The 25,569-nt window shown below is 48.9% G+C and overlaps 1 protein-coding gene and 1 non-coding gene across 7 annotated transcripts in view; one reads left to right on the top strand and one right to left on the bottom strand.

Moving 5' to 3' along the window:
* Window positions 1–3,560: 3,560 nt before the first annotated feature.
* Window positions 3,561–3,676, top strand: LOC119237393 (U5 spliceosomal RNA). Its single transcript, XR_005123318.1, has one exon. It is a non-coding gene; the product is annotated as a U5 spliceosomal RNA (small nuclear RNA).
* A 3,778-nt stretch (window positions 3,677–7,454) lies between these two features.
* The window catches only part of ARMH1 (armadillo like helical domain containing 1), a 34,436-nt gene continuing 16,321 nt past the window's right edge, over window positions 7,455–25,569 (bottom strand). For 5 of the 6 annotated variants that reach the window (XM_054691625.1, XM_037500495.2, XM_037500494.2 and 2 more), the window contains 9 exons: window positions 24,036–24,202; window positions 22,854–23,050; window positions 20,574–20,658; window positions 8,688–8,810; window positions 8,523–8,595; window positions 8,291–8,420; window positions 8,148–8,225; window positions 7,851–7,932; window positions 7,455–7,776 (listed from right to left, as the gene is read on the bottom strand). In XM_054691625.1, the coding sequence (XP_054547600.1) occupies window positions 7,658–7,776; window positions 7,851–7,932; window positions 8,148–8,225; window positions 8,291–8,420; window positions 8,523–8,595; window positions 8,688–8,810; window positions 20,574–20,658; window positions 22,854–23,050; window positions 24,036–24,202 (1,054 nt within the window). In that variant the 3' untranslated portion in view covers window positions 7,455–7,657. The remainder of the gene's footprint in view (window positions 7,777–7,850; window positions 7,933–8,147; window positions 8,226–8,290; window positions 8,421–8,522; window positions 8,596–8,687; window positions 8,811–20,573; window positions 20,659–22,853; window positions 23,051–24,035; window positions 24,203–25,569) is intronic. The other variant, XM_037500498.2, reaches the window with a different exon arrangement.

Raw genomic sequence — 25,569 nt, 5'->3', positions numbered from 1 at the left:
AAATTACTAAAACAGGGCCTCCCCTGGTGGCGCAGCAGTTGAGCACTGGATTGCGAAGCTACCCATAGCCTCTGCAGCGCCAGTTCGATCCCCAGCTGCCAGCGAGTGTCCCACATGGTGAGCAGACCTCTCCTGCCGCCTGCTGCTTCCCTCAGCAGTGTACTTCGTCAGTCTGCCTGTTCTGCTCCCTGCTCTGGCTCTGGTGAATTCTCTCACCCTCCCATGCTTTTGACTGTACCCAGTGCTTGTATAAATAAATAAATAAATCTTAAAAAAAAAAGAATTACTAAAACATCAGTGCTTGAAGCAGAGAAAGATTTATTGCAAGTCAGACAAACAAGGAGACAGGAGGAAAACACACAAAGTCTGCCTTCCTGATTAGGAAAGGAAATTAGATTCTATAGGTTTGGGAGGCTGGGGTTGACAACAAAGGAGTTAAATTTTATTGGCTGAAAGGTGGGTTAGTGCAAAGAAATGTGGTCTTGGTGGAGAGCCATTGGCCGGTCAGTCACAGGGGACTTTATATGTGAAAAAGTATGAAGAGGATTTTCTTCAGATAACTGGAGCTTTGAATTTCTGTTGATGCCCCCCTGTGATCTACATCTCCAATGACCTTGGAGTTCAGCTCAAGGTTGTTTGCTTTTACTTGCTCAGATTATCAGATAAACCTTCTGTAAATACAAGCCTCAAAGAGAAAAGTTTAGATAAGTGCTTTCCCCTCTTTTATGCTTAGGGTCTGAAAGCAGTGTAATCCTGTAGACTCACTTTCAAGTCTTCATTCTCTCCCTCTCTCACCAATCTCAGTACTTTATCAGGAATGAGTGTCCTGTTGATGTGAAGAGCCCCAAATGATGATGTACGCCAAATGATGGGGTTTTGGGGGTGTGCAGGGTCCTGGGGTTCACTCTGGAAAATGTTTCACCAGAGCTCCCGTTTTGGCGGCATGTGGTGAGTTTCTCCACGAGACAGAGACGGTAGTTATATTTAAAGGGCAGGTTTATTAGAAAAGGAATAGGACAGTAAAAGACACTTGCATGGACACGAGCGGGCAGGAAGAGCTGCCCCAAAGGAACAGGCTTGCTAAGAGAGGCCCGCATGGTTGCAGGCGGGCGGCCTTCAGGAGAGTGGCCAACACCGAGGGAGGTCAGTGAAGAGAAGCCCCGGCAGGTACAGGTCACGACCAGGCAGGAGGCTGTACCCTGCGGAGCGGGAGAGTTGGTGAAAAGAAGCACCTGCACAGTCACAGGAGGGCAAACGGAGTGCTGCCCCATTGTGAGGGCTGCGTTAGGTTTTTATCATTTCAGGGGCTCATCTTTGTGGGTGGATGGTTTCTGCCCCTATAGGAGTCTGATAGTTTCTGGATATTGCACCTACTTATCTGGGCGTTGTTGCCTAAGGGTCTTGGTTTCTATAACTGGGTTGTTGGATTATGCTAATTCTCTCTACCCCTACCTCTTTGTGTGAGTTAGGTTTTTTTTTTAAGATTTATTTATTTATTTATTTATACAAGCACTGGGTACAGTCAGAAGCGAGGGAGGGTGAGAGAATTCACCAGAGCCAGAGAGGAGAGCAGAGCAGGCAGATGACAAAGTACACTGCTGAGGGAGCAGCAGGCAGCAGGAGAAGTCCGCGCGCCATGTGGGACCCTCACCCAGTAGCCAGGGATCGAACCGGCGCTGTAGAGGTTGCGGGCAGCTCCACAACCCAGCACTCAACCACTGTGCCACCGGGGCAGGCCCGGTTCTTGACCATGTATCTCCTTTCTTCCATTACAGTGGTTCACAACCTGAAGCAGAATCCCCTGGAGGTTTGTTAAAACTCAGAAACCTGTTTCCAACCTGAGTCTCTGCTTCAGCAGGTCAGGACTTGGACCAGCCATTTGCCTTTCTAGCAAGTACCCAGTTGTATGATGTGTATCTGCTAGGGCCACCGTAACCAAACACCACAAACAGGGCGGCTCAATCAACAGCAGCTTATTACCTCACAATTCTAGAGCCCTCGTTTTGACTAATTACATCTACAATGACCCTATTTCCAAATGAAGTCCTATTCTGGGTACTGGGGGTTGAGACTTCAACATAAGTTTGGTAGGTTCAACTGAACTTAAAACACCAATAACATCAGGTGATAAATGATGCTCCTTCAAAACACAAATCTGGCTATATTTTATATTTTTTTAAAGATTGATTTATTTATGCATATAAGAGCTGGGGTATAGGCCAGAGGTGCGGGGGCTGAGAAGATTCATCAGAGACAGAGTAGGGAACAGAACAGGCAGATTGACCAAGTACACTGCTGAGGGGAGCAGCGGGATAGTCAGGAGAGGTCTGTTGTGCCATGTGGGCTGTTCCCTGGCCAGGGGTCGAATTCGTGCTGCAGAGTTTGAGGACAGTTTCATAGGTTGTGACACTGGTTTACAATGCCGCATATGATTTAGGGAAACAGGTTCACACTTCCTCAGCGCCTACAAGCTTTTCAATGGCTCCCCGTTGCCTTCAAGGCAAATCTAAGCTCTGAGCTCAGCATTGAAGGCCCCTGCCAGTTTAGCCACTTGCCCTTTCACTTCTTCAGCTCACAGTGCTTGTGGGGCCTCTCTGCCTAGAATTTCCTCCCACCTGACTTCTATAGCTCCCTAATGCTCCGTCCATGTGTCACTGAACATTCTGTCACTAGTGTTCATGGCACATGTCTACTCCAAGGGCCTCACGCAGGGTTTGACACAGTTCCACGCATTTTTGTTGAATGAATGAATGAAGACAATTCTCTTCGTGCCTTTCTTTTTCTTTTTCTTTTTTAAAGGTTTATTTGTTTATTTATTTATACCAGCACTGGGTACAGTCAGAAGCGCGGGAGGGTGAGAGAATTCACCAGAGCCAGAGCGGGGAGCAGAGCAGGCAGAAGGACCGAAGTACACTGCTGAGGGGAGCAGCGGGTGGCAGTAGAGGTTTGCGCGCCATGCGGGACCCTCCTCCGGTGGCCGGGGAGCAGCCAGGGATCGAACCGGCGCTGCAGAGGCTGCGGTCAGCTTCACAACCCAGCGCTCAACCGCTGCGCCACCGGGGAGGCCCTGCCTTTCTTTTTAAATTCAATTTTATTGTTTTACTTCAAGAGTAGTTTGAAATTGGAGTGTCAATTATAAAACAAAGTCAGACCAGGTATAGATACGTTTTGACCAGGTATAGATACAATCTTGTCTGTCTGGTTTTCTTTCTGCCCCCTAGCGGTGGCCTTCGGCCTAGCAGGGGATAAAACAACCGATGGATGATGCAAGGTACAGTATTTCCGGAAGCCGGGGCGGGCAGGCGCTGGGGGGGGGGGGTAGGTTGGTGACTCCGCTTATTTACATACCCACGATGCATTGCACCCAGGACTTCCCCCCCCCCTACTTTAAAACTAGATTTTTCTATTTATTTAGACTTTTTTAAATTATAAAGCTCATGCAGCTTTCATAGAATTTTTTGAGATGAAGTTAGAAGTCACCAGTTTTTTTTCGTAAATAATTACCATTGCTGTCCTAGGAGTTACAGTTACCCGAGGACTATGGGACCGAGTCGAACTGCATACTCTGGTTTCTCTTCAGATCGTATAAATCTTTCGCCTTTTACTAAAGATTTCCGTGGAGAGGAACAATTCTGAGTTTTTGCCCAATTTTTTGAGGTCTTGCTTCTGCAAGACTCACTATGCGGTGCAAAAATAAGACTGTGGTTTGGCTTCTTAGCTTTTGCTTTAAGTGATTTCTAGCTGTTGTGCTGTAGCTATACTTAGTCTTTGTTTGCTGTGTGGCTTTGGCAGAGGAAGTGGGGTGTGTATTTCTAGCCCCGCGGCTTGCTTGATTTATGTCAGTGCTGTGCTGTCTGCTGTGCTGACCGGCTTTGCGCGTAAACTTTCCTGCTGTTGGTGATTCTTTGTGAGTTTCTCCTGTGTCAGGTCTCGGGTTCTGCTCCCGTCCCGCCCTGCTCCACCTTGGCATCAGGTGCGTGGGGGGCGTCGGCGTCTCTACTGCCCCAACCACTGCACCCGACTCTGCGTGAGGCAATTTCATCCCCGTCTAGGGGTGTATTTAGAAAAATATCCTGTCTCCGGCATGGCTTGGGGTGCGCACCTCGTTTTCGCTGCTGAGTTAAGAAGGTGGTGGTGACCCCCCGAGAAGGAAGGGGCCCGTTTCCGGAGCGTGCCAGCCTCATTCCACCCCTTAGCAACCACACGGTTATAAGAGAGTTAAGTACCTTCCAGAGAGGGCTGGACACGGCATCCCTAAGGCTTGGAGACCACTTAGCATTGAGCCTGGCACGGGGCTTGGCACGGAGCTGTTGCCTGACAGGTCTTTGCTACCCAGGAAATAACAGGTTAACCTGTTTTTGGTGCCTTGAATAATAAAACTGTCAAGTTCAGACTTGGGCAGATCTGTTCACAAAGTTTTCAAAGCAGTGCCCAAGCTGCAGTTCTGTTAAAGGGCAGGGAGAGGGACACCCTAAAGCCCCCAAACCTGCCTGTTCTAAATGGTTTCTGCCATCCGCAGCATCAAGACAAACCACATAAGACCTTTAATGGAAAGGACCTTTAATATAATTAGTGAGCAATACAATAAACGCCGCCATTGTGAAACTCTCACCCCCCCACACCTCTGGCCTGTACCCCAGTCCTTGTATGCATAAATAAATCTTTATTTTTTTAAAGATTTATTTATGCATACAAGAACTGGGGTACAGTGGCCTCCCCAGTGGCGCAGCGGTTGAGCGCTGGGTTGCGAAGCTGCCCGCAGCCTCTGCAGCGCCGGTTCGATCCCCAGCTGCTCCCCGGCCACCGGAGGAGGGTCCCACATGGCGCGCAGACCTCTCCTGCCACCTGCTGCTCCCCTCAGCAGTGTCCTTCGGTCCTTCTGCCTGCTCTGCTCCCCGCTCTGGCTCTGGTGAATTGTCTCGCCCTCCCGCGCTTCTGACTGTACCCAGTGCTTGTATAAATAAATAAATATTTAAAGAAAAAAAAAAAAGAACTGGGGTACAGGCCAGAGGTACAGGGGATGAGAGGATTCATCAGAGACAGAATGGGGAATGGAACAGGCAGGTCGACTGAAATACACTGCTGAAGGGAGCAAGTGGGCGGGACAGGAGAGGTCTGCTGTGCCATGTGGGTCACCTTCCTGGCAGAGGATGGAACTCAGGCCACAGTGACTGGTGATAAATAGTTGAGACTCTAACCCCTGAGCCTACCAGGGAGGTCCTAAAAGGTATAGGTTTATAACTTGAAATAAATAATAAATCCATGTAATGCATATTTATTTTAGGTATTTATATAATACTAAAATTTTCATTTAAACTTTCTATTGTTTTTATTAAACTATTATCACTTTAGAACAGTGGTTTCCAGGTTTTTGATTTTCCAATTATTAAATTTTTTTAAAAGATTTATTTATTTATGCACACAAGAGCCGGGGTACAGGCCAGAGATGCAGGGGATGAGAGGATCCACCAGAGACAGAGCGGGGAAAGGAACAGGCAGACTGACTGAAATACACTGCTGAGGGGAGCAGCGGGCAAGACGGGAGAGGTCTGCTGCACCATGTGGGTAGCTCCCTGGCCAGCCAGGATCAAACTCATGCTGCAGAGGCTGCGGACTGCTTCACAGTGTGGTGCTTAACCCCTTGCGCCACCAGGCGGGCCCTTATTAAAATTTTTGTAACTCTCTGGGGTACTATTTTTACTGTCTACAAAAGAAAGACTATTTTAAGACTAAAAATAGTAAATAAAAATAGTAAAACTGACTTGGCCCCAAAGAAAAGGATATTACTTTAAAAGAGAAAATCTATTTAGCGTTATGGAAAGCGTAACTAACTGCATTCCCCCAACTTTTCTTTCCTCCTTGAACCCAACTGGAGGAAAACTGAGGCTGAGTCAGTTTCGGGGAAGGCTGAGCAGCAGCATCGCAATAATATCAGGGTCGTGACGCCCTCTTGTGGCAGTCTGGAGAATTACCCTTTTTTGACTTCATTTCCTGTGACTTGGCGGGACAATTCCTTCGCCACACCTATTTCATTCATGCACACCAGGCATTGTTCTCAGTATTTGGGGTGTAGCAGTAAAGAAAACAAATATCTTTGCTGTCATGTAGCTTACAGTCAGGTGGAGAGACAAACAATAAATAAATAATGCAACGCGTGCTCTGGAAGAAATAGCAGCTTACAGGAGCTGGGGGGTCCTATAGTCCTGGGAGTGGTAGTGTGGGTTGTAACTTGAGAAACAGTAGTCCTCACTGAGAAGGTGACTTTTGTGTAGAGTTGGAAGGAGGTGTGGAGTTAGTCGTGCAGATAGATATTGGGGTGAGAGGTTCTAGAACCTCTCTCATTGTTGAGAAGTCAGTACAAAAACCCTAAAGCAAGAACTGTCAATTTCAAGAAGCACACAGTGTGTCTGGAGTTGCGTGAAGGTGAGGGAGAGAGAAGACCTCCTTGCCAGGTTTTGAGCACAGTGATAAAGGGCCAGTCTCGTTGCTGTATTGAAAAGAGAATGGGGCAGAAAGCAGATGACTCTAGAGGAGAGCCAGCGGGGGGCTCACACCTGGGAGTTAGCAAGGGAGGTAGTGAGCTACAGGGGAATTCTGGAAGGCAGCGCTAACAGACACAGATACTAAATGGACACAAATGTTGAAGAGACTTCGGGGAGAGCCACTGGTTTTGTTCTGAGTGGCAAGAAGGATGCATCAGTTGAGCTGGGGAAGATGGCACAGGATCAGGAACTCTTAGTTTTGGAGACAATGAGGTGAAAGGTTTAGTTGAATATGGAGCTGTGGGAGTCGATGGCATACAAATGGTATTTAAAGCACTGACGCTAGATGGGAACTCCAGAGTGTAAAAGTAGATAGAGAAGCAGCTCCAGGTCAGCCTCTCTCTTAACTTTTTTAAAAAAAGATTTGTTTTTTTTTAATTTATGCATTCAAGAGCTAGGGTATAGGCCAGAGGTACTGCTGTGTGTGTGTGTGTGTGTGTGTGTGTGTGTGAGAGAGAGAGAGAGAGAGAGAGAGAGAGAGAGAGAGAGGATTCACCAGAGACAGAGTGGGGAGCAGAACAGGTGGATCTACTGAAATACATTGCTGAGAGGGGCAGCAGGTGAGACAGGACAGGTCTGCTGCTCCATGGCCGGGGATCGAACTCATGCTGCAGCGGCTGGTGAAAGCTTCATAGTGCTGAGACTTAACTAACCCCTTGTGCCACCAGGGAGGCCAGCCTCTCTCTAACTTGAAATAACCTGGGTTGAAGAGGTGGACTCAGCAAAAGTCTATGAGAGGAAGCAACCAGAGAGGTAGGAGAAAAACCAGGTGGGTGTGGTGCCCTGGAGAAGAGCAGAGGCCGGCAGGGAGTCCTCCAACGTTCCAGTACCTTCATGACCCTTCCTTCTGGACCCTTCGTCTGGCACTCCCCAAACCCATCCTCATAGCTCTCATTGCTCTTTCTCTCCCGCCTCCTCACACAAACAGATAGAGAGCAAGACTGTTTATTGAACCCTTCCCAGGCAGCAGCTCTGCCTCCAGCTAGTGGTATGCTTCACCCCACCTCCCGCTGCCCACCCAGGCCAGGTGGTGCGCCCTGGAGCTTGAGCCCAGGCTCCCTCTGCCAGGCTTCCTTGCCACACAGCCTGCCCCTCCTGGCTTGCCTCAGAGGCTGCTACTCATTTGTTTGCCCGTTCTCCTCCTGGTAGCTCTGGGTGTAGGTCAGCTGATTCTGATCCCGCGGGCCGAGGTAAAGTCTCATGTTGCTTTGGGAGAGGCTGCTGAGGTGTAAAGCTGGAGGCAGGGGAGGCGAGTCTGAGTCTGGGTGCCCGCGGCACCTCTGCCCAGGTCCCACACGCCCCACTCACCTTTGGAGATATTGACTTTGTTGGCCGCCAGGATGTCCGCCTGAATGCTGTCTATTTTCATGTACAAGTCCTCGGCGTTGCTCTGAGGGCAGGAGTGAGGCCTGTCAGCTGGAGCTAGGGCGGCCAGCCATGGGGGATGGGCTGGGCAGAGGCAGGCGGGGCAGGGCAAGGCGCCAGGTGGGGGCCAGGCCCGGGCAGGCCCTCCTGCAGCTGCCACCAGGAAAGCGGTGCAGGGAAGGGGTGCCCTTCCGCCCAGGTCACCTGCTCGTGGTGGCGGCGAGGGGCGGGAGCACTCACGAGGAAGAGCTTGAAGAGTTCCTCCCCCATGGACTTGCGCACGAGCTCCTCCACCAGCGGGAACGTCTGCACGAAGAACTGGGTGGGAGGGTTGGCGGGAGGGCTGGCAGGGACCTCCCCACCCGCGCGCGCCCGGCGCTCACCTCCAGCGTGAGGCTGGCCTGCCGCTGGCTGTTGCTGTGGTCCGTGTTGCCCATGGCAGTCAGCAGGCTGTGCACCACGCGCAGGTGCAGCATCTCCTCGGCGAGGGCCACGTTGTTGCGCACCAGCACCCTGGGGAGCAACGCCGGCTGCAGTGACCCCCGGGCACCCTCCCGCCGGCTCCTGCGCGCCGCCGTGGCTCTGAGGCCCACCCTCTGCCCGGCCGCTGCTTACCTGATGGCCTTGGCGGCCGCTGCCTGCTGCAGGAACACCGGCAGGTGGGCGGTGACCTGGAGAACCGACGTTTCTGGCAGAGGGAGAGGCCCTGTGTCTGCGGGACCCTTCCCGGCCCGGTGCAACACCCCCCCCCCACCCCCCGCCCTCCGAGTGGATCCCTACCATTGAGGATCTTGGGCTGCAGTTTGCTGGTCTCCTTGACCGATGGTATCAGCAGCGCCACGAGCCCCTGGAGCAGCTGCTGGCACACGTCGTAGTTGACCAGGTCCTTGATGAGCGCGATGGCTGCGGGGGCAGAGTCGTGGAGAGACCTGCGGCGCCCACACTCCCCACTGCCACCCAGGCCGCAAGGAGCCCCCATAGCCCAGCAGCTTTACTCCCATCCCCTTTGCTAGGCAGCACTGTAGGAGGCGGGTCAGACACCCCCCACCCCCATCCATCCAGGAGGCTTAAAGGCTTTCCAGGAGGAGTCGGAGTCCAGGACTTGGGAAGGAGGGAAGAGAGACAAGTTTGGGGAAAAACAAGGGGTGAGAGGGAGTCAGAGCAAGTGGGTGGGGGACATGTGCCAGAAAAAAAAGAGAAAGGGGTGGCAGCAAGGCCGAGGGCAGCCGACAGAAGCTGTTGTTTCGGACCAGCCCTAAGGCGCCCTTGCTCACCTAGCCCGGCCCAAGGGTCTCCCACGCGCGTCCCGCAGCCCCTGCCAGTCAAGCAAAGCTCACTGTGCAGGAACGCGGCCACTGTTGCTCCCTTTTTACATGTGAGGGGTGAGACACAGAGAAGTAAAGCATTCGGCCTGCCTGCCACAGCTAGGAAGCGGTGGAAGCAAAAGGAAGGAAAGAATCGATGAGGAAGGAGGAGGGCTCTAGAATTTATTGAGGGTATTTTCTGTAGATACTTTCCAGGCGTCCGTGTTTTCCAGCACTCAGCCTTTTGGCAACTCAGAATAGAAGGTCTATTGTGCCAAGTATATAATCTGGCGAAACGGGGGCTAAAAGGAGTTGCTAGGCTGTGGGAGTGCCCAGGAAGATGTAGGAGGGCTGAGGATTTTTTTTGTAAAGAGAAAGGACTCGTAGAAAGGCAGGGCTGGAAGGGGCAGGGTGAGGCAGGAGCTGGAGGCCACAGAGGGCAAATGTAACTCCACACACACGTGCTTGCCCCATGGAAGACAGGACTATGGAACCCACGTCCCCCAGAGCAGAGTCAAGTGTGGCCTATCTCCACTTTTCCCAGGGGAGGCAGGAAAATTCTCTGGGTCCCTGACTAGTCTGTTTGCCCAGAATGGGCAGTCACGGCTGCTGGATGATCAGTCTGGCTTTGAGAGGCTGGAGGGAGTTGGCATTGGCGACTTCACTGGGGTCCAACTAGAGCTTTTTTTTTTTTTAAAGACTTATGTATGCATACAAGAACTGGTATGTGGGCCAGAGGTGCGGGGGGGGGGGGGGTGAGAGGATTCACCAGAGACAGAGTGGGGAGCAGAACAGGCAGACTGACTGAAATACACTAAGGGGAGCAGCGGGCGAGAAAGGAGAGGCCTGTTGCACCATGGGGGTCAGCTCCCTGGCTGGGGATCGAACTCATGCCTCAGTGGCTGGAATAGCTTGATAGTGCGGAGACTTTAATGCCTGCACCACCTTGGGAGGCCCCAACCAGACCTTTCTGCCACCGTGGAGGACACTTGGAGGTGAGCCTCTTCTGAAGCCTGGGCATGCTCATGACTGTGGCCACGGTGCCGAAAGGACAGCAGTAGAGGTACTTTTATGAACTTTCCCTGACCACAAACAGTATCCTCTGCTCATGCAGCCCCGAGCACTTAGGGAGACAAGGTCTGACTCTGCCCAGTCACTTTATACTACATGTTCGATCCTTCATGGCTTATGTACCTGCAGTGCTTGGAGCTCCTTGGAAAAATGGAGATTCGTTCACTGAGTGATATCTGATTGAGTTTTGAATTCATAGCTGTCACTGTTTACACCCAAAGTAAAAGTGCTAGTCCCTGCCCACATGTCTCCGCCAGAGCCACAACAACACATTATACTGGGTACTAAGCACAGCTGCTCATTCAGAGAAGAGAGCAGGGCCTTGCGAGAGTCTGCCATGCTGGAGCCGTGCTTGGAAAGCCTGTGGTGCTGACAATACCCAACTGCCCTACATTAGATTGTAACAGGGTGGTCCCCAGGAAAGGGGGAGGTTCCCTGCCCCACCCAAGGGAGGGTGGAGCTGAGCAGGAAGAGGAGAAGCTGAAGAAGAGACTGAGGAAGGAAGGAAGCAGGATGGAGCCAGGAGACCTGGAGGAGGCACATGGAGCCTAGAGACACGTGAAGAAACTGCGCTTGTCTTTTGGTCGTGGACTGGGTGACACAGATGTGGGTGAGACCCGTGGGGAGGTGACAATGACAGCTTTTATCTTGATGTTAATTTTGCTCTTTTCCTTCCGGGCTTGTCCGGTTGTTTGTGACCCTTTTCTGTGGGTCCCCACTGGAAGATGCTTTAGACTTGTAGCAGGTTTTGGGGCCTTGTTCTGCGCCATTCCCATATGGATGGACTTTTACCCACGAGGGGACGGGTAACTTTGGGTGCTTCATTTAGAAACTAGACTCTTTGCCTTTCCTGTATTGTTTCCTAGTTTTATTAAAGTTCCTTCCCATTAAAGTCTCCTATGTTTTGTGTTGATGCGGCGGATGGCAGAACCCATTTAGAATAGGCAGGTTTGCGGGGTTTGGGCTGCCCCTCTCCCTGTCCTATAACAAAAGCAGCCACAGATTTATTCATTGATTCATTTGTTTATCTAACAAAAAACTTAGTGCATCTTCTGTGCCAGCCCGCTGTGCTAGAGCTGTGAGGACTAAGATACAATCCCAGCCTGCAGGGACGACACAGTCTAATGGGGGATACTAGTAAGGAGACCGCCTTTGTGATGCAGTGTTGTAAGAGCCACAGGAACACAGAGGTAGCCAGGCTGATGCAAGGGTGAGTTGGGTGGGGGAGGACAGGAAATCAGGAGGAGGCTTCCTTAGAGAAAGTGACGTGTGAGCTGACAAAGCCCGGGGTTGGGGAGGGGGGAAGGGGCCAGAGCGAAGAGTGTGGCAGGTGCCCTCTGGAGAGTACGTGCACCTCTGGCCAGGCAAGCAGGCGCTGGGACACAGTGTGTTGGTCTGGAGCGAAAGCTCGTCCGTGGAGGCGGGTGACAGGCTTTGCACGTGCCCACCACCCTGTACAGTGGGTGTTTTCGCATCTTTTGTTTCAGAGAAAACCAAGACTCAAAAGGGCTGAGTAAGGTGCCCAAGGTCAAATAGCTAACAAGCAGTGGAATGAGTCTTTGGGATTCCAAAGGCCACGTTCTTGTCCACTAAGCTCTGCTGCCTCTACTGTGGTGAAGGACCAGGAACACAGACTCCCCCCTGATGAGATGAAAATTGGTTTAGAGGTAAGAAATGCAAAGATCTGAATTAAAATAGCGAGGACAAGTGAAGAAGAGGGAATAGATTGGAATAGTATTAGGGAGTCAGAGTTGACTGGTCTTGTTAGAAGTGGGTTGAAGGTGGAAAGCAGGAAGAGAAGATGATGACCCACATTTCTAGTGCTGGTGGTTTTTTTTAAGATTTATTTTATTTATTTATGCATGTAAGAACTGGGGTGTGGGCCAGAGGTGCAGGAGGTGAGAGGATTCATCAGAGATGGAGGAGGGAGCAGCGGGCGAGATAGGCGAGGTCTGCTATGCCATGTGGGTTGCTCCCTGCCTGGGGATCGAACTCATGCCTTAGTGGCTGGTGATCTCTTGATAGCACTGAGACTTTAACCCCTGAACCCCCAGGGAGGCCCCTCTAGCACTGGTTATTGGGTGCTTTTCACTGAATCTTGGAGAATGACAGGGTTGGAGCTAGGGTATCAGGAGTTCAATTCCAAACATGGTCAGTGACATTCAAGATATTCAGAAGGAAGCAAGGTGTGGGGTGGGGAGAGGAGTTGGAGCTATAGGGAGGTGGCTCAATGCCTCCACCCTTCATCCATGAAGTGGGAAAAATAATAGTTCTACCTGGCCAGCGTGCTGGGAGGATTAAATAAGAGTCTGAGCAAGTGCCTTGCACCTGCAGTGAGCACTGTGTAAGGCTGAGTATTATTGCTTTTGATAGAATATTATAGGTGGTAATTTAAACTATGGGAGGGAGAAGGTGCCACAGAAAGAGGAGAAAGGACCTGGGATTGAATCCTGAGAGAAAAAGAAACCAGCACCTAAGGAACTGGTGGAGGAAAAGGATGGAGATGCAGTTTCCAGAGAGACAGGAGGCAGTCCAGAGAGTGGGGCCTGGAGAGGGAGAGGCGAGAGTCCCCAGAAATGTGATCATGTGGGTTTGAGCAATGGAGAGACCACTCCAGTGAGGCAGAGAAGTGGCTCTTATTGCTTATTCACTTGGCAAATACTGACTGGGCAGGTGTGAGCTGTAGCGCTGGTGCTGACTGAAACAGCAGTGAACAAAACAGCTAGATGCAGGGAGCACGTCGCTGACACTTGGAAATTTAGTGCAAGAGGAAAGATTCTCCAATCCAAGAGGAACCATGGGACCCGCAGGGTGGGGGTGAGGGTGGGAGGGGGGAGGTGAAGCTCAGTGATAATGTGTCTGCCAGGGGAAGAGACCCGGAAGAAATGACATGCCCAGGGACTAACAGTGGGTAGGAGACAGAGTATTCTCTTGGCAGAAGGAGCTTTAAAATGGGATGGCGAGGGGCCTCCCCGGTGGCGCAGTGGTTGAGTGCTGGGTTGCGAAGCTGCCCGCAGCCTTTGCAGCGCCGGTTCGTTCCCTGGCTGCTCCCCGGTCACCAGAGAAGGGTCCCGCATGGCGCGCAGACCTCTCCTGCCGCCTGCTGCTCCCCCCCTCAGCAGTGTACTTCGGTCCTTCTGCCTGCTCTGTTCCCCGCTCTGGCTCTGGTGAATTCTCTCACCCTCCCGCACTTCTGACTGTACCCAGTGCATGTATAAACAAACAAACAAACAAATAAATAAATAAATAAAAATGCCTCTATAAAAAAAAAAAATCTTTAAAAAAAAATAAAAAAAAATAAAATAAAATAAAATGGGATGGCGCCTGGGAATGGTGGCTCACGCTCCTATTTCCAAGGCATTCCACACTGATGAAGTTTGTTTTACAATTCTTTGCTTGCGGAGCCTTGGAAAACCAGTGTCCTGTTTCTTTCCCTTCGTGTCCAGACAAGACTGCCACCTACTGGACACGTGTGAGAAGTGCGAGATGCCGCTCTGGTTTCCACACACAGGCTGCCTCCCGTTCCTGCACATGGCAAGCTGCAGGGTTCTAAGGAAGAGACCAGGGTCTGGCATCCGCCTGGACACCTACATTCTGTACCTGCTTCCTATTCCGTTCGCCCCCTCTTTTACCACATCTTGTTCAAAGCCCAAGGCTGAAACAGTAAAAATGCATTTTATTTACAATTTAGTTTAAAAAAGCCAGGCAGCGAAGCAGTAAACGCTATGGTAGTATGTGTAGTGATGACTCAGGAATTACTGTGGCATCCACACTGGTATCCACCCTGCTGGCAAGGCTCACCATGTCCTGGCAGCCTGTGTGCAGGCGCTTTGAACCTCTCCTGACGCTGCTCCTGACGTCGCTGTACCAGGTGTACAGGCAGCAGCTGTGTCAGGCCGGGGCAGGTGGTTTGACGTTAGGGCAAAGTGGGCAATTAAAAGCAAACTTTTTCCTGAGGATTTTCTATTAAAAAAAAAAAAAAACAACCCTGGAAGACTGTATACTAACACTTATAAGTTGTAAATAAAGTGTCACAATTAAAGTGTTCATGGAATTTGGAGGAAAGGCAGCACTTATAAAAACACTCAGTAGATCTGTATGAGACACGGCCCTGTAGTGTCAGAGCCTTGTGCTTGCTGCTCGCTGACACACAGGACGGTGGCCTCTAACCCAGCTGGGGAGGCTGACGCCACCCCTATGTTGGCTCAGAGGAGGAAAGCAAAGGCACACGGTTCTGGGATGTACTTTTCACGAGATCTTGTGGCACTGGCCTGACCCTGGGATCTTGCATGAAGTCAGGAAAACATAATTTTTAAAAAATGTATTTGATTGTTGTAAAAATGCATTTGTCTATCATCAGGTTTTGTTTGCTTCTCAAAACTGGTAAAAATGAAAAAAGTCCAGGAACACCAGAGAGACAGGGTCACATGGTAGGGAGGAGGTGGGTATAGGAGTCAGAATGCCTGGGTGTGACCCACAGACTCCCCCTTTATCATCTTTGAGACTTTGGTGACTTAATTGTTCTGTGACTCAGTTTCCTCATCCATTAAGTGGGGATGAAAACAGTGCCTATTTCTCAGAATTACATGTTATAAGATTCCATAGAGTGAAGTAGCCAGGGCAGGTAAATCCACAGAGACAGAATGAAGATTGGTGGTTTCCAGGGATTAAGCAGCAACTGCTTAATCGTACAGAGTTTCAAGGATGATGGGTACGGAACCAGGAATAGGGGGTTCACAATGGTGAATGTGTATTAATAGCCAACGAATTATATTAAAATGGTTAATTTTACATGAATTTCCTCTCAGAAAACTTTTTTTTTAGATAAATCTTTTCTAAAAAAAAATATTTATTTATACAAGCACTGGGTACGGTCAGAGGCGCGGGAAGGTGAGAGAATTCACCAGAGCCAGAGCAGGGAGCAGAGCAGGCAGAAGGACCAAAGTACACTGCTGAGGGGAGCAGCGGGCGGCAGGAGAGGTCTGCGCGCCATGTGGGACCCTCCTCTGGGGGCCGGGGAGCAGCCGGGGCTCGAACCGGCACTGCAGAGGCTGCGGGCAGCTTCGCAACCCAGCGCCAACCGCTGCACCACCGGGGAGGCCCTCTAAATACTTCTTAGAACTAGGAACCCAAATAACCTCACAAAGCCAAGAACCTTAGGAAATTTAACAGTGATGCTCTTGCCAGAGTCTCGCCAGGCCTTATGATGGGGAAAGAGATGTCACATGTTCAAAGACCTGCCCATGTCTGTCGTGTCTGGCTGCTTAGGTCATGGTTTCCCCGCACTAACATCTCTGGAAGATTTTACCAGATTAGTGCAGTGCAGTTTGCTTAGTTGTTAACCCTGCTGTTGTACTTTGGGCTGCTAAGCCACATTCACTTTCAACTTCACTATTTGGAATGTGATCATTTTACTGATATTAACAAGTCAAGCTGATCCTAAGTTCTTGGTCAGTTAGACACAAATCTTATTCTCTGAATGACCACCATTTCCCCAAATTCACAAATATTCCTTTTACCATGACCTTGTTTCCTATACCCACTATTTGTTGGTGTTTCAGCATTTTATTAGATGGTGTGGTGATTTTAAAATATGTCCACCACAAGGGCTTTAGTATGTTTTCTTTCAATTCTCTTGCCCTTGACTGTGGGCGTCTGGACTTAGTGACTTGCTTCTAATGGACAGAGCAAAAAAGAAGCAACAGTGCACATTCTGAGATCAGACTATAAAAGAGAGTGGGCCTTCCTCCCTGCTCACACTGGGAGAAGCCAACAGCCATGTTGTGAGGACATTCCAGAAGGTTATAGAGAGGCTTCCTGCCAACAACTAGCCCAACTCGCCAGGTGTGCGAATGAGTCACCTGGAAGCGGGTTCCCCAGGCCAGTCCTGCCTTCAGAGAACCACAGCCCAGCTGAGCTCCTGACTGCAACCTCATGAGACACCCCAAGCCAGGGCCCTCAGACAAGTGGATTCCAGCCTCTTGAGCAACGAAAATTGTGTGATTCTCTCTCTCTCTCTCTTTCTCTCTCTCTCTCTCTCTCTCTCTCACACACACACACACACACACTCTTAAGTTTATTTGGACAGCTTCTGACAGAATTTGGCATTTATTTTAAATGATTTTTTCTTTAGTCACTTAGTTTTGGGGGTAATTTATTCTCTAGCAATAATGAATATAGGTGGACTGACTTAACAGCTTTTGTAGATGTCAGCAAGGTTTGAATATACGGGCTTTCATTTTGTCTTCAGAGCATGTCTGCCCACGTTCTCTGTGGCTTTGGTGGGGAGGGACCCAGGAGAGGGAACATGCTGGAGGTCACCATACTGCAAGGCCCAGGCTGCTCATCCTTGGGCAGAGGGCATGCCAAGGGGAGTGGAGAAGGGCAGACCACAGGCCAGAGAAAGGGCCGACAAAGGGCAGGGAGGAGGGGGTCCTGGGGGGCAGAGGACAGTCTGAAGCTCTGGCTTCTCCCAGCTCTCTGAGGCCCTACCAACGCAACCCATAGGGACTGCTATAAACTTCACAAATATTTAAAGGAAACACACTTTCAGTAAATTGGTAATTTGGTGAATTGGCCACTCAGCAAATTGGTCATTTGGCCAACAGATTTTTGGCAAGCACACATTTGGCAAGTTAATTTACAATGATTGGTCTCTTTCTAATTAAGTCATAGGTAGTAATTTTTATGTTCCTAAAGTAATTTATTTGTGAAAGATACTAATATATTTAATATATTTATGTAAACACACACACACACACACACACATATATTTCAAATTCCCAAAGGAATTCATTAATTTCTCCTTCCAGAGACCTCTCTATGACTTTGAAATGTCTCTTTTTAGGGGAGGAGACCTGTGAGCGAATAGCTCTCTGTGGTTTTAGACTGCTTGTCATGATTAAGTCTCCACCTGCCACTAATTCCTGGAATAGCCATCCTCCCTGGGAGGAAAATGCCATTTTTCACTTCAAAGCATTTATAAACGAAGACAAATTCTAGGCATGACTGCTTGGAGGAAAGTCCTCCCTTAATTTTAATTTTGGCTCTCTTAGGTTCAATGGGATGATCATGAAAGGAAATTCTAAAGTCTTAATTCTATGAAACAAAAAAGCACCCTAAGAAATTAGTGGATAACAGCGCAAGCCTCCTTTCCCTGGTTATTTCTCGAGAGTGAATAGTCAAGAACGGACAGAACTCCCACAGTGGGGACTAGAAAGCCATTGCGTGTTTAACAGAAGAGGTCTGCTGCACCCTATCCCTAGGCCTGGCCAGGAATTGAACTCAGGCCATCAGGGTGGGCTGTGGTGGTGATAGCACTGAGACTTAACCCCTAGGCCACCAGGGAGGGCCCATTTTCTCTTTTCAAAGCATCTGCAAGGGCATGGCGTCCCCTGACATTTAATATGGTGCTCTCTGGCCCACCTCTCTGCCAGGGGTCAAACGTATTTTAGGAAACTGCATTCAAATTTGAGAACAGGGAGAAAAAAGGAAGAATTTATCCCACTTGAACAGACATAGAGTCACTATCAAATGTCTCCCAGCTCCTATATGTCTATAAAATGTGGCCACAAAATCATTTAAGTCCCCTTTCATCAAGATGTGGTGTTTGTGTGCTTCCCCTTGAATTTGGGTAGGAGAGAGGCCTGACTTGTGGAAGACCATGAGCTTGGGTCTGGAATGTCTTGGAAGCTTGCTCTTGGCTGCCCCATCTTGCAATCCAGTCACCAAGCTGCAAGAAGTCACAATTATCTGAGGGCTGCAGTGAGAGTCCTAGCTGAGTCCCACCTTGAAGCCCCCAAATGATTTAGTGCCTTGTGCTACCCAAGGCTGGGCCTAACGTGAGGCTTGCTCTTGTGATTTGGTGTCCTCAAACTCAGAGAAATCTATCTCCAATCCTTTGTGGCCACCTCTGTCAGGACCACATCCAAGGCCTGTCAAGCTCCCCCGGCTGCCCTTGGGGGAGTTTCAGTGGAAGCTGGATGCTGTATTCTGTCCCAAAAGGTCCACTGAGGCATCGCATGAAATGGTTCCCCCTAGTGGACAATGGTTGTATTCACATCCTCTAGGCTGGTTAAAAACCTCATTCACCAGAACTTTCCTGAGCAAATGTATGAGTCTGGCATATTTGAAATGATGTTGAGGCATACAGTTTCACTGTTATCGCATGAGCAGACATCACGCCAAAGATGTCATGACAAAGTTTCGTGTCCTGCTGCCACTGCTACAATTTTAGTTTTAGAATAAATACAGGGGGACTCAAAATTTGGTCTGATATGGGGAGTTGTCAGAACAGTTCCAACTCTGGAGGGGGTTCATCAGCATAACTAAGGCTAAACCATTTTTTTCCAAAAAGCACTCAACAAACTTCTACTGAGCACCCACTGTGTTCCAGGCCTGGTACTGGAGCAAGAGATGAATCAGATCCAGTCTCTGCCTGGAAGTTGCTCAGGTCCAGAGGAGAAAGGGAGCTAGGAAAGCAACGCAGTGTGTATGTCCAGAATTCATTCACTCACTCACTCTCTCACTCCCTCAACTCAACATGTAACTAAGCCTTACCATGCTGGGGACCACTGAGGATATAAGGAGGAAAACTGTAAGAGTTGCACTAAAGTTGTGCACAGTCTATGTAGAGGCCAGGTCCCTCCCCTGCTCCAACGCCAGCCACTGGACCTCGCCAGTGACCTTTACTTAGGTCCCTCACCGCTCCACCCCCTCCCTGAGAGAACTCTGCTGCACCAGAGAATTACATAGCGTTACTGCTCAACACACAAAGTCCACATACTCACACTTGCAGGAGTCAAGCAAATTAAAAATTGACAATATTACTTAAGGAAAAATACAAATGACATTCAATTTCAAAAAAATACTCTAGGTTGGAGGTGAGCTTCCAGACCTTCATGGATCTACCTCAGGATCTCGCTTGCATACCTGACCTTGGTACCTACCTGCTCCTTCTACCCTTTCCAGACTTCCTGGGCCTGGGGCTCAGCCTGTGATCTTGGACAGAGATATGTTCTGATGCCCAGACCTTTCCTGCTAAATGAGTTTTTCTGCCCTAGCCCCCTGGGCACTGCCCACCCACTTCCATCCCCTATCTCATTTTCCACACTAGGCAGCTCCCAGTCCTGTCCTCTCTTCCTTCCCTAGGCCTCTGGATCCTGCTATACCAGCCTCATTGTTGTATGCACAACCCAAAAGGCCTCCAACTGTCCTTCAGCCTCAAGTCTTCCCATGGCTCTGGTCCACTAAGCACACCACACCCAGGCAATCTTCCTGCGACACTGCTTTCCCTGGGCCACTTACCTGCTCATGGTTCACTTCTTGATGCTCTCTGCTGGAGGGGGTACCCACTACTCCAGCTGGCATTTGAGGTATTCCTAGATCTGGTCTTAGCCTAACTCTCTAGGTCTTCCTGGACTGAGACTTCTACCAGACCTTTGCTAAATGATCTACCTGTCATTCCCCAGACACACTTGTTACCTCCCTATGTTTTGGCCTTTACTGATACCATTCCTCCTTCTGGAATGATCTCTGCTCTTTTTTATCTGCCCCATTCTCCAAGGCTCTACCTTGTCATCAAACCTTTCTTGACCTCTCCTTTTGGGAACAGTCTCCTTTTTCTGAACCACCTTAGGAAGGGAATGACATCCTGCCACGTTACATGTAAAAAGCATCTACCTTGAGGTCAGAACAGACCTATGTGGTTTGAATCTAGCGAGCTGTGTAACCTTGGGAAGCACACTTTATCTCTTTGTGCTCCAATGCTTTCAGTTTTTAAAATAAAAAATACCCACTTCCACCATTCATTCATTTGAACATTTAAATATCTAGTATGTGCCAGGCTCTGTATTCTTGTGGTTATTTTGAGAACTAAATGGAATGGTGCCTGCACAGTGAGTGGTGCACAGAGGTACTCATTAAATAAACACTAATACTACCATTAGCCAATATAGTTGCTTAGATGAAGGACATTGCTCAGGGTGACTTTGGTCTAGAGGGCATGCACCACAGAAGACTGGGAACCAGAGATAGCTATGGACCCAGGCAGATTCTAACAACTGTTAATATACCACATGGTTAATTTGAAGCACAGAACATCACTGCCATTTGTGAGTAACTTTCCCATCCACACCAACCAGCATCTTCCAACTGCCTTGGCTGTCTAAGGCACCAAAGATAGGACTTTATGTGACTGAGAGAAAACTTTTAAGAGCTATTCTCCTTAATGCTCAGCACCTCCCACCCGCCCTGGCCCACCATCAGGAGCCGAGCCTGCTGCCTCCCCTACCTTCGTACTGGACTTCCAGGTGCATTGTGCGCAGAACATTCAGCACGCAGTCCACGATGCTGGGGTGTGTGCTTCCGATGATGGACTGAAAAGACAGACAGCAGGACAAGGTGGTTACCTTAGATCTAGTCTACCTGGGAGAAATGAAAAAGCAGACTCCCAAACAGCAAGGTGGCTGAATGGGGAGAGGAAGAGCAGGTGCAAGATACTGGGCATTGGCCCTACGCCAGCGAGGTCAATTTCTTTTTGAGATGAGGGGCAGAGATGGGTGCTGAGAATTAAACTGAGAGTCTGTCGAGGTTGCCACTGCACCCTCCAGCTCATGAGGCATGCAGCTGAGGCTAGCTGCCCACCTGCTCCAGGGGCAGGGACAGGTCAGCAACATTGGCTGGGAGAAGGGTGAAAACTCCCCAAGAACCTAAAATCTTCCTCTCTCGGGAACCTCACAGAATCAGGCCATTCCTCTTGCTACCTCTTCAACCTTTACCTGTGCTTTGGTTCCTGTCCTTTAGTATTAAGCATCCTCTAGCTCACCCAGATTGAACACAGTTGTCATTTGATTCTGCCTGCTCTTGCTTTTCTCCCTTTATACCCAGGAAAAGCTACTTCTTCATGCTCCATGTATCCTTTGATAGGTAGTTGCAATTTAATTTTTCCTGCTATAGGACAGTGCCCTAATTCGCCACAACTTTTCTAGCTGGAGACATCTTTCTGTTCTACTCACACTCAATCTCTTTATTGATCCAGCCAATCATGTCCTCCTTATTGAAACTCTTTTCCCTTCATTTTTACAGTCCAGTTTTGTTTTTTTTTTTTTGTGGCTTTCATTGCTCCTTTTCCAAGAGGCAGAGTGTTATATGCAAAGAATAAGGACTCTGATGTTAGAGATAATTGAATTTAAATAACTACTTAGTAATCTTTTCCTTAGTGAGTTCACACAAATCACTGAACACCCCCTTATGAAAAGACAGACAGCAGGACTTTAAAATGGGGATAATAATAGCTGCCTCCATCAGCTATTGTGGAGACCAGGAGAGATAAATAAGCACCAAACACAGTGCGTGGCATGTAGGAGGCACTTACCAAATGGAAACTGGAAAGCTTAATGATAATCTGATCTATCTTGCTAGAACTTCTTAAATATTGGTGGTTCCTTGGCACTGTCTACCTGGCTGATCTTACTTCAGTTGTTTCAGTTATCACCTCTCTGCTCATGAAATCAAACTGCCATCATCATTTTGGGACTTTCTCTGGGGCCTGAGAATTTTACTTTCTACTGTCCAATAAGTATCTCTACTAGATGTCCTGGGCAGTGTGATTCCTCACTTAAGATAGGAATCAGATTACTTGGGAGCTTAAAAGAGAAAACAAGTATTACCAAGGGCCACCTGAAAGCTGTCAGATTCTACGGGAAGGTTCAGCTCAGGATTCAGTAATTTTTTAAGCAACTGACCTAACCTTATCTCTGCAACCAGTTTGGCCTACATCTCAGATGGCATCTAGGAGCCACCAAATCAACTGGGTTTAGGCCTAACCCTCCAAGTAAAATCGGTTTCTCCCTGCTCTTTCTTGGTGACACACGGCTCACCCTACTGTCCAAGTCTATCAAGGTTTGTTATCCGTGACCTCTTTTATTACCCCAAGTTCTTGTAGTCTACCTCGGAAATGTCTGTCCATTCTAGTCAGTAAGACCGCTGTTCAGGTATGATCTCTTAATTGACTCCCTGCTCCCTCCCACCCCATCCTGGACACCTGCTCTGAGAGCTCTATAGATCATCTCAAAGCCACTCTTCGAGCCTCGACTCTTTCTTTACTACCCCTGGGTCTGCATGTGGTCACCATCCCCCAAATCTGACTTCATTCACATCCCCAGGCACTGTCTGAGAGGAAGGCAGCAACTGATAAGAGAAAGGAACTTTTCCGTGCACTGAGTTCTGGTTTTTTACAAGCCATCTGCAAATGCACCAGGTTTATTTCCTTGTTGAATGGACTCCTCTAATTTTTTCTACAGTGCTTTCATCACCTTTGTTGCTTGTCTCAACCACTTTTAAGTCTTCCAACATCCTTCTGATCCTTAAGTAAACAGGACAAATCACTTGGCTGGGAGACATGAACTCTCTGCTCTGCCTTGGCCTTTTGGAAGTAATGCTGATTGAATAGCAGACATGCACTGGGAGGCTGAGCTCTGTTCTGCGTGCCTGCCCAAAAGGCAGCTGTGCAAGGTAATTGTGAGAGGACTGCATCTGAATCAGAACCACGGAGCGTGCAGCCTGGGCTCACCTGGGCAGTCCTGAGAGTCTGCAGGGTCAGCTGTTGAGCTTTCGGGCTTACGCACGGCAGCAAAGCTATTAGACCTTTGTATACTTGATTCTGGTACTTTGGATTGCCATGGACCAAAGAATCCAACAGAATCTGTACTTCTTCCTGGGTCTCTTCTGACTTACATGTTGCCAAAAATTGTGCTATGGATCGTACACCTGAGCAAGGAAGAGAGGAAATGCTAAACTGGAAGGATTTACAAAAACAATCCTTATTCAAGATTACGTAATGAGTAATATTATGTAACAGGTAACACCAGACCTGTTCAACAGAGCAAAATTGAGGCTTAGTCCTCATGCCGTCTCGTGACTTCATGCACCTCTGACTATGTGGCTGGAGGCTTTTGTTTCAGTATAGCCTTGTCAGCTGATCAAAATCTTTTTCAAGAATGTAAAGTCATTTTGCAAAATGCAAAATGCTTGATTACTAACACATGGATAATGCTCAGCAGTTCACAAGATGTTTTGACAAACACCACCTTATTTAACCCTGGAGAAATCCTGAGAGGGAGTTGTTAGTCCTGTTTCATGGATAAACACTGAAGATCAGGGAGGCCCTGGGGCAGGGCGGGGTAGTGGTGAATGGACATAGAGGAGAAACACAGTGAAGGTACAGTGAGCCAAGTGCTTCGAAAAAGGGGTTCATGAGGGATGATCTCTCCTTACACACCTTAGTCAGAGCATTGGGCAGCCTGCACCATAAGCTCTTTTGAGGACAGGGTTATCTCTTACCCATCCCTGTATTTCTAGCACCTTAGTATATAACTAGCACACATGTTGAGTAAGGCTATTTCACCTTTCTTTCTACAGTTACCCATAACTCACTTTTAACTTCACAAAGCCTTTTACGCCATGACCTCATGAATCTTTGTTGAATGGATACATGAAGAGGATATGTTTAAAGTGGAGACATATTTCCAAAACCACCATGGAGAGATCTGAGCAAATGATGAATCAGGGAAATCACAAGTCTGGGTCTTCTGGCGGTGATGAGAGCGGCTGACTTGGCCCACTGTACAGAGAGCCTCCCATGCAGCCAATTCTGTGATGCCTTTTCCTACAGCAGTGGTGGGTGCTGCCACCATTTCACCCAGACCCTGAGGGAGACATGAGATTTGACACCCTTGTCATACATATTACCCACCATAGCTTTCACAGATGAGCTCCTTATATTTCCTCCCAGAGTTTGCAATAGTCTGAAGTAGCTTGATGGATTCCTTCTTGTCTTCTTCCTTGATGTTTTCCAGTCCAAGTATTTCCAAGAGTGTTAGGACACCTCCAACCTCAAGAAATTCTGTAAGGTACCGATAACTGTCCAGAGGGAGAAGAGTAGAAATAAAGGAATCTCAGTGTCCTTCCTTCATAGACTTTGCCCTCCTAGTCGGGAAATGTTCATGGGCAAAGTGACACAATAGTTTGGAAATCCTTCCTTCCGGCAGGAATGCGAAAGTTAAACACACGGACATTTTCTGTGTTTGGCTTCCCAGCATGTTCCTCCTCTTCTTGAAACAGCACCCCACCTGTCCCTTTGGTTACCACCCCTCTGCAGCTGATGGGCAATATGATTTTTTTAAAAAAAGATTTATTTATTTATACATGCACTGGGTACAGTCAGAAGTGCGGGAGGGTGAGAGAATTCACCAGAGCCAGAGCGGGGAGCAGAGCAGGCAGAAGGACCAAAGTACACTGCTGAGGGGAGCAGCGGGCAGCAGGAGAGGTCTGCGTACCATGTGGGACCCTTGCCCAATGGCCGGGGATCGAACTGGAGTTGCAGAGGCTGTGGGCAGCTTTGCAACCCAGTGCTCAACTGCTGCGCCACGGGGGAGGCCCATGGGCTATATGATTTTGTAGGGGGAGCAGGTGATGGAGTGTGTTATCCTTCTGACTGTAGTGATTTGTTTGGGGTTCAGGTATGTGACCTAAGTTGGTTCAATGAGGCTCAAAATCCAAGGCTCTCAGACCTCCCTGGTGGCACAAGGGGTTAAGCACAGCACTGTGAAGCTATCTGAAGCCACTGCAGCACAAGTTCTCGGGCCAGCCAGGGAGCTAATCACATGGCACAGCAGACCTCTTCTGTCTCACCCTCTGCTCCCCTCAGCAGTGTATTTCATCTGCCTGTTGTGCTCCCCACTCTGTCTCTGGTGAATCCTCTCACCTGCCCCCACCCCCATACCTCTGGCCTGTACCCCAGTTCTTGTATGCATAAATAAATAAATCTTTAAAAAAAATCCAAGGCTCTCTTGGGACCCTTGGGAGAGATAGGCTTTCTTTTTGGTGTGGCTGAGCTAGAAGGGTGGTGAAGCTTCAGAAGCCCACGGCACATGGAGGCCCAGGAATACACAGAAGACAAGAGCTGAGAAATGGAGAAAAAGACAGCAGGAGAGACCAAGTATCAATAACATTTTTTTGAGCCCTTGGGCCTAGTCAGGCCTGAAATAAGGACTTCCATGCTCTGGGCTTTCCAGTTAAGTGAGCCAATAAATTCTCCCTTTTCCTGATCCCAGTATGACTTGGTTCTCTGTATTCACAACCAAGAGGGTGCTGACTAGTAAAGTGTTGATGGAGATCCTGGGGTGGGGAGCAGGTAGAGAAGGACCAAGCTGACTCTCCACTGGGCTCACCCTGAAGGCAACGAGGTACCCGTGAATAACTAGAAACTACAGTTCCATGTAGTATGA

Source organism: Talpa occidentalis, unplaced genomic scaffold, assembly GCF_014898055.3.
Source record: "Talpa occidentalis isolate TD23 unplaced genomic scaffold, MPIMG_talOcc4v2.1 talOcc4.9, whole genome shotgun sequence".
Taxonomy (NCBI): Eukaryota; Metazoa; Chordata; class Mammalia; order Eulipotyphla; family Talpidae; genus Talpa; species Talpa occidentalis.
Note: the sequence above shows the minus strand (reverse complement) of the source record. Positions and strands in the feature narration are given on the sequence as shown.